General features: G+C 30.5%; 1 protein-coding gene across 2 annotated transcripts in view; it reads left to right on the forward strand.

The window, feature by feature from the left end:
* Positions 1-12,329, forward strand: part of LOC106457144 (serine/threonine-protein phosphatase 4 regulatory subunit 3A-like) — a 58,604-nt gene that overhangs the window by 37,235 nt on the left and 9,040 nt on the right. For both annotated transcript variants that reach the window (XM_013916531.2, XM_013916532.2), the window contains exons 14-15: positions 5,349-5,518; positions 10,008-10,153. In XM_013916531.2, the coding sequence (XP_013771985.1) occupies positions 5,349-5,518; positions 10,008-10,153 (316 nt within the window). The remainder of the gene's footprint in view (positions 1-5,348; positions 5,519-10,007; positions 10,154-12,329) is intronic.

Raw genomic sequence — 12,329 nt, forward strand, 5'->3', positions numbered from 1 at the left:
CTCAGATTGCGAGTCGAGTATCTTAACCACCTGGCCATGCCGGGCCTTTTATGAACTGTTTTCTTGTGTTTCAATACGTTATTAGTGGAATTTAAAATTACTACCAAACCAATGGTATAGTTTTTTGGTTACCTGGACAAAGCAGACGATCATCCGAGACCCCCCAGTAGCACAGCGGTATGTCTGCGGACTTACAACGTTAGAATCCGGGGTTCGATACCCGTGGTGGGCAGAGCACAGATAGCCCATTCTGTAGCTTTGTGTTTAATTACAAACAAAACGATGATCCGATCAAAAGTTCTAAATCGTCCTAAACTCACATGTTTGTTCACAGCCCTAATTGGATACCATGTTTGTGTACATGTGGTTATAAACAGACTTTCCAAAACCATCCATGTTAGATGTCAAATTTGACGGGTGTGTGTGTAATTGATATTGTTTTGTAACAGTCTTTCTTTCTCGTACCTATAAATTTACAGGCTTTGGTTATCCTTTAATTGTTTTGAAGAATCCACTAAGTGGCGGTTTCCATGTCGATGTATCTTTTGTTACTCGGCAACTCTTCTGTAGGTTTGTTTGTATGTAGTCCGGAACATAGTAGTTTTATTGAATTACCTTAGCATCAGGCTACAGATCTACACGTTGGTAAGAAATTCTTACTTCTAATAATATGTTTTTTTAGGTTAGAACAGTCTGAATTATTATGAGTGGAGAGAATTTCGTGCATTAAGATAAAATGGTTGCAACCTGTTCTTTAACCTCTGAAATTACATTGACTATTTCTTACCATTTTTTTTTTTTTGCTTATAAAATCTTCAAGCTTCTACTCAGGCTGTTTTATATATAAATACATAAAAGATTAATATCTTGGACTCAGTATTCTAATGCTTAAATAAGTATATGCATATAAATAAGTCTTCTTATTTTACTAAACAGATAGTGTCACTGTCATCTTTAGTAATCTTAAGCAAGCGAGTACTAAAACAGGGAAATAGTACATGGTAGATATGATATACTCTGAGGTAAAAAAGGTATACATCTTGTTGACCAGAAGGTGATTCACACACGCTGAACAAGGGTTTTTACACATTACACAGTAATAACCAGACGGACTTGTTTTCTATTATTTTCATACACTATTTTCTTTACGGAAAGCAAAAAAGTTATACAAGGCTTAAGGGGGTTTGCCGAAAGGAACGTATTTCATTGTGTATGTAATGTTTACTTATATCAATGGACAGGTAATAATTCCAAAGCTATAAACTGATGTTGCAATGTTTTGTTTTTCTTCCAGGTAATGAGATGACACAGTCATAAGACACCGTCTGATATCCAATTACTTACACAACTCTGATTCGTAGATATGTAGGAAAATTACATTAAAAACATCCCTCTTTTACAGACTGAGCTGAAAGTAATTACATAAAGAGCAACTAATTGAAACTATTCTTTAATAAGTTCAAATAAGCTTGAACAAATTATTTTTACAACACTAGTCGTATTTGCCCGTTATACGGAAAGCTTACGAATTATCCAAGCTTTAAAAGCACAAAGACGAATCCTTCATTAATATGAAATTATATTCCATATATTTCATTTATTCAGACAGTTGAATAAGTATCACTGCAGTAATTTATTCTTAATAATATAGTGTTGTTGCTTGACAATGAGTAAAATAATATTCTAATAAGTGGTAAAAAAAACCACAAACTTTGCGAATAATAATTTAGTAGCATAAATAGAACATTTTAAAAATTTTACTTATGTTAATTACCAATAAAGACAAACACAAGATATATCTAATTATTTAAAATTGAGAGAATGGGTCTTGTTATGCCGAAAAGAAACTAAGTTACTCATATATATCTCTATATGAAACATCTGTGAAAGATCCTTAACAAAACAGCATATATAACGTGATTTCAGTGGTACAAATCAAAATCTTTAAGCAAACTTTGTTCTTGTTTCGTGGGGGCCTTTATGGATGATTTTATTAATAGTAAGCCTTAAAATGTTCATGTTCGCAAAATCAGGCCAAAAAAAAAGGTTTACAGGTCTATAAGTAAACATCTGTTGCATTCAGAAGATTAAGGGCATGCCTATAGGAGTGACAAGTATAAATGTGAAACAGACAAACTTCAGATGGTATTATAAACCTAGAATTTGCACCTTTGTTCTTCTGAATTATAACTCATGATAGAAGTAACAGAACAATAAACATAGGAAAAAAAGTAATTAATCTGAAAATAGTAGAATTATTTTTAAAAAAATACCACAGTACTGACGTCTTCTGTAACAGGACATTGTTGACAAACATCCATACAGCTGGTGTATTACACTACAAAAGGTTTATCAAACTACCCAAACGATGGTTATTTATATAGCAAGACATTGTTAACCGTCATAACAGGACATTGTTGGCAAACATTCATACAGCTGGTGTATTACACTACAAAAGGTTTATCAAACTACCCAAACACTGGTTATTTATATAGCAAGACATTGTTAACCGTCATAACAGGACATTGTTGGCAAACATCCATACAGCTGGTGTATTACACTACAAAGGGTTTATCAAACTACCCAAACAATGGTTATTTATATAGCAAGACATTGTTAACCATCATAACAGGACATTGTTGGCAAACATCCATACAGCTGGTGAATTACACTACAAAAGGTTTAGCAAACTACCCAAACGATGGTTATTTATATAGCAAGACATTGTTAACCGTATAACAGTAAAACAGACTTACGGTTGTACTTAGAAGGAGGTAGAACCATGATCAAATATTGTTTTAAACAGAAAAATGTATCACTAAAACTCATCATCCAATCAAACGAAGTACTGACAATAGAATAGTTACTCAGTATAGTTTATTCATTAAGACGCACGAGAAATTTCAATAAATTAGACACTTCACCTTTTGCTCACCAAAACCAAAACACTTAAACCTTTGGAAATATGTGGTAAATAACCAACAAGCCAGGAAAACAATCAAAATACACAGAGATACCAATTCTGACGGACATCGAATATCATTGTTACGATAATGTGTGCTAGTATAAGTTGTGAGCATTATAGTTCTGGCAGATAACAATGTCTTGCTATATAAATAACCATTGTTTGGGTGGTTTGCTAAACCCTTTGTAGTGTAATTCACCAGCTGTATGGATGTTTGCCAACAATATCCTGTTATGATGAACGTAGTTAAAATCTGCTCAACGGAAATTGTAGCTATAATCTATCTACAACTGTAAGTCTCTTCTAATGTACGTATGAACGTAGTTAAAATCTGCTCAACGGAAATTGTAGCTATAATCTATCTACAACTGTAAGTCTCTTCTAATGTACGTATGAACGTAGTTAAAATCTGCTCAACGGAAATTGTAGCTATAATCTATCTACGACTGTAAGTCTCTTCTAATGTACGTATGAACGTAGTTAAAATCTGCTCAACGGAAATTATAGCTATAATCTATCTACAACTGTAAGTCTCTTCTAATGTACGTATGAACGTTGTTAAAATCTGCTCAACGGAAATTGTAGCTATAATCTATCTACAACTGTAAGTCTCTTCTAATGTACGTATGAACGTAGTTAAAATCTGCCCAGTTTAAGATGTAGCTTTAATCTGTTTATATGTTGACCTCCTTACCTCACTGGGTCAGTGATATGTTTAGAGAGCTACAATGCTAAAATTTGGGGTTCGATTCCCTACGGTGGACAGAGCTCAGATATCTCATTGTGTAGGTGCCTGATGATGACAAAACCTTGTCGAAACGTTGTGCATTTGCTGTTATGTTAAACTTATATTAAAGTTTTTCTTCATTACCCATTCAAGCCATCTCCAGCCATTAATAGTTTATACTAGAATTTTGTTTTTTAATTACTACTAGTTATTGCAATTAAGTGATGACATCGTAAACTGCCCAGAACCACACAAGAGTGGATTTAGGTTTAAACTGATGTTAGTGATAAAGTAGTTATAGAGTTATCTGGACTGAAACATGAAGAAGAAAGATGAACAATTTGGTGGGTTGGCATATTAGCAATATTTTCTTGCCTTGTTCTTGGGATTGTAACGTGACCATGCCTTAATTCATGATTTTTCTGAAACATTAATAATTTTTGCATGGTATTATTGTAATTTAGACTACAGAAAGTTAAATCTTAGTAGCTTCCATTTTTGAAAATTATTGGCTGTATCCATTTTTAAAGATGAGAATCATTCAGTGTTCTTAAGACCACGTTGGGTAGTTTTCTAAATGTAGGTTCATACTTGAACAAATAGAAGGCATAGAAACAGAAATGGTAAACTAACCAAAAATGTTAAAATTCGATTGGGAAAAATATATCTGAGTAACATGCCACCAAAAATTATAAAAATAAAATTTTATTATTTACAGTTTGAACACCTAGAGACATGACAGAAATGAATATTTGAACAGTTTTGGAATTTTTCTTTATAAAATAAACTAGGAAAACATTACATAATTTGAAAATTTTTTTGAATACAAAATTGTTGAAATAGATGTAAATTATGTTAGTTAATTAAATTTGGAAAGGTGAATTACTCAAAGTAACATGAACATTTATTGATCCAAAAAGGGTTAATAGACCCTCACCAAAGTAATTCAAAGGTTTTAGGTTATAGTGAGGAATATGAATTTTTTAATCCTCTCCTATCATTTAATTTGTATGGCAAGTAAGATTTTGTTTTAAGCAATTTAAAAAGTACGTAGAAAATATGTAAAGATGTTTGTGTATAATTTTGCAAATGGTTAGTAGTTGCTACCTCTTTTTCCATAGAATATTTTGAATATAAGATGGTACTTGTGTAATAGATCCTTGAAAATGGGTGAGTTTTCATTCTGTGTAATAACTTAGTTAACTTAAGCTTTGTTTACAAAGTAGGGGATGCAAAGATTGACTGAACATATGTTGGTTTAGCTTCTGTTTCAAATTTGGTGTTTTAAAAATTTAAAAGTTTGCTTTTCTAGTTAACTGTGAGGGTATTGATTTTATTTCAAAATGATAATGTTTTCAATACGTGTGTGATTTTAAAGGTTAAATTATAATGCACCAATAATCTTGATATTAGGTGTGTATGTATGTATTTTGACATACATATACACTATAATTCATAAGAAATAATATTTTTTAAACAAATGCATTTTGGGTGATTTTCTATAAATCTTTTTTTTACATGTATTATACATAGTTGCAACTTGATGGAGATTTGTTGTAAATGCTATATTAAAATACATTCAGTTTATAAGGCTGTTAATATGTGTGTGACATTTATAGGCTATATGTTGTTAATAAACTGTTTTTATTGTTGAAGGTGCAGTTCGTTTTATGAGGAAGATTATTGGTCTTAAGGATGAATTCTACAATCGCTATATCATCAATGGTAATCTTGTTGCCCCTGTTGTTGATGCTTTTAAAAGGAATAATGGCCGTTATAACCTCTTAGACTCTGCTATTCTGGAAATGTTTGAATTCATCAAATCGGTGAGTATTACTTCCCCTTCAGTTTACTAGCTGAATTTTTAATGTAAAACAACATAAGCCATGTTATTTTGTTATCCACCAAGACAGGAAAAAAAAAGAAGAGTTGATAACAGTATTATTTACTGTTCTAAATATATGTATATGATGTTACTTGTATTAGCATGATGAAATTGATTGGACAAGGGAATGTGTGGCAGTTGTTTTTCAGTGTGGTTATATTGGTACAGTTTTACTTTGCCTTAAAATCTGTGAAGAGCAGAATGAATTTGACAGTTTTAGCAGTAGATTTTCTTTTAAGAATAGTATTTTCAAGGTTCTCTAGCTTGTTTGCACAACTTTTTCAGGCTATTTTAGCAACAGAAATTGTTGCAGTATTATTTCATAAAGCAACAGATGAAGATAACTCCGGACTTTTTTAATTGTTTTTCCAGTATTGGTAATGAACTCATTTTCAAAAAGTTTGTTTCTAATATAACAATTGTCATGTTAATATAAAAAAGTCATAGAAACCATTTCAAACACAGTAAGTAATTTATTACTACTGCTTATATTTTCTGCTGCATTCTTTTTGATGTAGGAAATTTATAATATGGATTACAAACGTACTAAAAAAAACTACAAAAGATATAGTATAATAAGTAACAAGAGATGTATTTTTTTCCTGCTGATTTAGTGGCAGCTGTTTCAAATGTTTTGGTGGATAAAATAAACTTGAAATTTTACTGTTTTATATTTAGATTGTGAAATTATATATATTTTCAGGGCTCAACATTAATGGTTGCCTAACTGCCCATGGCAAGTGAAAGCTAAAAGAGCTTGTCTGACTGGGCAAGTGATCTTTGGGTGTTGGTCAGGAGCATAATAAGAGGATAATGTTTGTAGAAATTGTAAATGAAATGATGTAATAAAGTAAATTTTTATACACATATCCTTTTACTCTTGTAAACTTTAATGATTATAAGTCTTGTTTAAATATCTCATTCTTTTCTCAAATTGAAGGCCTACTCAAAATTTAAATCCATGCTGCTTTAAGTTGGCTATTTTTATCCCTTTCAGTCTGATTATACTTACATATTAAAAATGTAATATGATAAGCATCATATATGCTTATGCTATAAAACTACTTAAACTAGATATTTTGATGAAGACTTGTAGTGAAAAGTAACAGATTTTGCTGTATTAGTGTGCAAATGTTTTAATTATGCTCTGTCTAGCAAACATTAGGTAACCTTGTATTTACAACATTAGGTATGACACATTTACAACTGTTTCCATCATCTAGAGCCAAATGATTAGTGGAACCTAAATCATTAACTGATTATATTCACCTTTTGGGTTATTCACTCATGAGACTAATTTTGATATGTGAGTCCAGTGACTCAGTTATTGAAGTAACAGTGTCATCACTTGTGCCAAGTCATTCGTTGTTCCATTTAGAACACACAAATCTTGAGCCCTTGAACTGCAAATGTCATCACCTAATGGTATCGTGCATGATAGACGTCTTGTAATTGACATTGCTTAGAAACAGTTTTAATTCCGTAACATTATGAATTGTAATTTAGGTCAAAATTAGTAAGATGGAATACAACTTCAGAGTTTTTAAGATCATTAAATATTTTACTGCATGTTTTTTGGCTTTCTTCATTTAAATGTTATTGTGTTTTGATTACTGCCTTTTGTAGAAATGTGTTATTCCAGATGCTCTTAACTCTTCCTAGTGCATAAAATGTAAAGTATAACATGTAATAAAGCAGATTGTGTGTCAGTGAATCTTGAAAAGGCTACATGCATACTTATGTTTTATATTGGCATGTAAAGTTTGCTGAACTATTTTGGTCTGTCTGTAGTTCATGAAAATATTTTAGCTTGATTAGATGTAGTTTTACAAGTCCTTACTGAAAAAATTAATGAAGAAGCCAGGCTCTGCAGATGGTCGTGCCTATTCTGCAGCCGACTAAAAAATAATTATTATCTTTCTTCATTTCAAATTTCTGATTATCAGTTTTACTTGGTTTCAAAACATTGAATAAATACTAAGCAAATGTTTTTCAGGGTAATATGTACAGGCTATGATTGTTTTTTCGCAGTAGCTTTATTATTAATACTACACCACTGTAAACATCATGGTTGAGTGTGGCTAGTCAGATGCAAAATATTTGCATAACTAGGTTGCATATTGTTATTGTTTTTTAACTAGTATGAAAATATAAAATAAAATGTCAAAGTTAAGCTTTCCTAAATAAGGAGGAAAATTTGCTGTCCAAGCTTCAGTATTGTTATATAAAATAACATGTCAAAGTTAAGCTTTCCTAAATAAGGAGGAAAATTTGCTGTCCAAGCTTCAGTATTGTTATATAAAATAACATGTCAAAGTTAAGCTTTCCTAAATAAGGAGGAAAATTTGCTGTCCAAGCTTCAGTATTGTTATATAAAATAACATGTCAAAGTTAAGCTTTCCTAAATAAGGAGGAAAATTTGCTGTCCAAGCTTCAGTATTGTTCTGTAACTCGGTTGCCTAATTCGACATTTATTATTTTTTGTCAAGGGTTGAAAATAATTTTATGTGTTGAAGAATTTTATTTATATAGGTAGAATGAACACAACATTTACTGAAAATAGCAAAACAGTATTTTAAGCCATTGTTTCATTTATTTTTATCATTTTAGTAATATTTCTTTCTGTGTGAGAAAATCCTTTTAGTTCTTGCAAAGTAAAAATATCAGAACTGTATGTAAAATAAACTGGTTTTGTTTGAAATAATTGGTTGGTATTTATTTTACCTAAATCATAATCTTCTCATTCATTCATAGTTTCTTTTTTTTTTTTCTATCAGATACATACTTAGGAAGGCTTAACAAAAGTTTTTCCAGGTTTTTGTAGATTTTTCCAAATAGTTCAAACTTGGCAGAGTGTTTGCTTAAAGTTTTGGTGCCATTAGTTGTAATGGGTTATTTTCAAAATAGTTTGCTGCCTGTCGCAGCTAAGCTTTAGTTTTGTTGACATAAAAAGAGGACAAGATTGTAATTGCTTTAATACCTCAATAAAGTTCATTTTAATAATGATATACTAACACATATTAATATATAGCTTTTTGTTTAGCATAAGCAGTAATTTGAAGCAGTTATTAAGATAATTCATTAGATTAGGGGATAAAGTCAGATTCTCTGTAATTTATGCAGCAGAATTTAACTTAGGACATCTGTAATATATCAATTGTGCCCTTGAAATGGCTAAATAAACAAAATATGTATTTTAATGTAGCTGTAGATTCAGTGTTTCTTAACCTGTGGTGCATGCACTTCTTAAAGGTGCAAAATGTCATTTCTGGGGGTGTGAAACATGTTGGTGTTTCCATTACAAATTGATAGTAACCTCTCTATACTTTTCAACTGTACTTATGTGACAGTAGCCATTACCAATTCTCCCAAACTAGTCTTTCAAGCTCCCATGGGAATGAAGCTTCTGTTATAACTGAAATTGACATCTACACAACAGAATATAATATGTCATTAGATGGATGGAAACGTTGACTTTCTATTGGTTATAGATGATATATAATTAAACATGAGAGAACTATTAACAAATCCTGAAAGTCAAGGGGTTTGAGGATATGTTCTATAAATTGATTGGGTGTGGCTTCCAAAAAAAGGTTAAGAACCATTGTTGTAGATAAATAGTTTAAAAGAATGTGTAATGTAATATATGTTTTGCAAATTGCTTTAAATCCTCAGTATTGATAATTTTTTGTTGCTAACCTTTATAAGCTACCGTTAATGTAATGAATAAGTAAATATATGTGAAATCAACTTCTAAAGTTTGCAATTTTCTTCACCAAACATTTTAAAAGTATGGCTTAAGTGTTGGTCACATGCATATTATTTGATGGTGTCATTCCTCCCATTCTGGAAGAGCTCAACCAAAGTAGCTATTTGAGTAGTTAACTATTTCAGTTAAACACCAGGTCTTTAAAATTGTCTTTTAATAGTAGTTTTTTCTCTTCGTGTCTTACTTTAACAGTGTGAGAGATGATTTATTTACCCACAAGAAGTAGTTTTTTTAATCAAGTTTTGATGTGGACCACAAACATTTTACTGTCAACACTTTTACTTCAAGTGCTTCAAATTATGATACAGTGTTAAAATATAGTGTTTTTATAAAACTGTGAGGATTTTGTTTGTCAGTGGCCTGTCTCACCTTGTTCAATAAAGTTGAAGATTATTGTTACTCGTGAGCCTTGTATTTTACATTTTCCATAACATCTTATAAACATATACCTTCAACTCGAGTTGTAAGTTTTCTTATAAAACTATTCTTAGCTTCAATGGCTTATATTTCTAACTTTGAAGACTTAGAAATATAATTATTAGACTTTTATTTGCCAAATAATATATTTAGTTTGTAATTTTGACTTTTTCCCCGGTGTTAAACATCATGATTATAAGAATGTAAAATGAATTCTCAGCATATAATTATTTATTTTTTGCAGGAGGACATGAAATCTTTGGGTACATATGTGGCTGAAATGTTTGGTAAAGCCTTAGAAAAGGTTGACTATGTACAGACGTTCAAATCTTTAAGGTTGCGGTTTGAACAAACACAAGACAAACTGAAAGACAGATCCTCGCTTGAAAGGTAGGTGATAAGTAGTAATTCTAACACTAAGCTGAATTGCATAAACATCCTTGTAATTGAGAATGGAATTCCAAGGGCTTGAAAAGGGACTTTTTTTTTGCAAAAGTACTTGAAAATATTATAATAGCAGAATATATCAATATATGTAACTTTAATGTACCTTTTTTTTTTTAGTGTCCATTCATATGTGGAACAAATAAATAGGAATTTTATAAAATTTCAGTGGAATCTGATTAATTTTGATGTAGATTTTAGATTCCAAAAAGTGCTTGAAAAACATTCTGAGAGTGTTTAAAAAGTGCTTGAAATTGATATGAGTAATTCAGTATGAATCATGAGATATGACTGTTAATAATTGGCTCAACATGTATCTGAAAATTTGAATATATAATTATTGTCCATCATATACCTTGTATGTATATGTGCATGGGTACATGTGTGCACACACACAGTTGTACACATAAATTGCTTGTGTTACTTGTATAGAATAAATAACTCACTAGCTCACAAACTTTAAGTTAAATTATACATTATGAACTTCTATAAAATTTCTGCAGTATTATCATCATGATTTCAGTATGCAGTTTATTACCATTCTACCACTGTTGCAAGGGGTTTATTGTGTCAGTAGCAGCAAGTGTACAGTTAATAAAGGTTTCTTTATTATTATTATTATATTCATTTTCTCTCTGGAAAAATGTATGTGTACCATAGATTCATAAAATCCTTATAATTTTATTTAGAAAGTTATTGAACCCACCCAGAGTTGGTGCACTTATTTGAAAGTGTCTTCTTTTTATATATATATATATATTCTAAATCAAGGCTTTGAACACCTTTAAAAATATACATTTTACTCTTAAGGTTTTGGAATATGTCCTTGAAAATGGTAACTAGTAAAAATGGACAACTGACCATAACCTGCTTCAAAACAATCTTGAGGTGTGAAACCTTGTACGGTGTTTTGTAGTGATTAAGAAAAAAATAAATACTGGATTTTATTTTTTCAAAAAGGCTTGGGTATACTAAGAATAACTAAAATTATGAAAGATTGTATGTTTTCTTTGATTAATCTGTCAAGTTTTAACTTGTTGATTCACATAAAAGTTATAGGATTGATCCTTTGCTTAGTTGTAAGAGTTTCTCAATCATACCGAAGTGATGAAAATTGCTCTTTAGCTTAACTCTGGGACCGACCTAGTAATCATTTTGTGCTTGTTATAGTTTTTATGTTACAACTTTTAAATTAGTAAGCGTATCTTCATGAAAGTTTGCAAATTATCAGTAAACATTACAGGGCTTTCATACACAAAATACCATATTTTTTTAAGTTTTAAGATTTTTTAAGTAACGTTTTTCTTGTACCTTTTTTCGTTTTGCATGTTGACTATCCAACATGCGAAATAATTATGATTTTAAGATTAAAAATACTTTTATGCATCAGAAAATTTTCAAATTTCACATGCAAAATCTTTATAACGTTCATGTAATTATCAAACATTTCTTAAGAAAAAACTTTATATTTTATCCGTTATTTTCACTAACAAATCTCTGTATGGGTTTGGTAGATTTGACCAATCTCGTAACCACTATAAAAAATTAGGAAATAAATATAAACTACGCTTTTTTCGTTCTAGAATGACTACAAATTATAACATGAAAACACAAATGTTTAGCCTAAGTAGCTTAAATCTCGTAACACTACACATTTATATATATATTCATTATTTTTATTATATTGACCTTCCAGCCATGCCTGGCTAACATTACAGAAGTTGAAATAATGTGGCACACGTGCACTCATGTTATCATATCCAAGAATATATAACTGGCCTTTACAAAGTTACCTGTCTTGGCTGTGTTTTAGTGGACTAGTATTTTGTAAAATACAGTCACATTTCAGTTATAATACATTATATATGTATATACATTATTACTATTTACAGATAAGTTCTTAAACTTATTTTTCTTAAAACATAGAATGGTAAATAAAGAAGTATAGCAGACAAATATCTCTTCTAGTTAAGAACTTTATACTCGTTTGTTGCTAAGCCTTATCAAATTTTGTACATGGAGGTTGTGAAATGAAATAATTTTTTTAGGTTTTATATATACATCTGAAATAACCCAAAAATCACGAATTACTGTATCAATACCATAGAATTCCACTATAATT

This window comes from Limulus polyphemus, unplaced genomic scaffold (genome assembly GCF_000517525.1).
Source record: "Limulus polyphemus unplaced genomic scaffold, Limulus_polyphemus-2.1.2 Scaffold295, whole genome shotgun sequence".
NCBI lineage: Eukaryota > Metazoa > Arthropoda > Merostomata > Xiphosura > Limulidae > Limulus > Limulus polyphemus.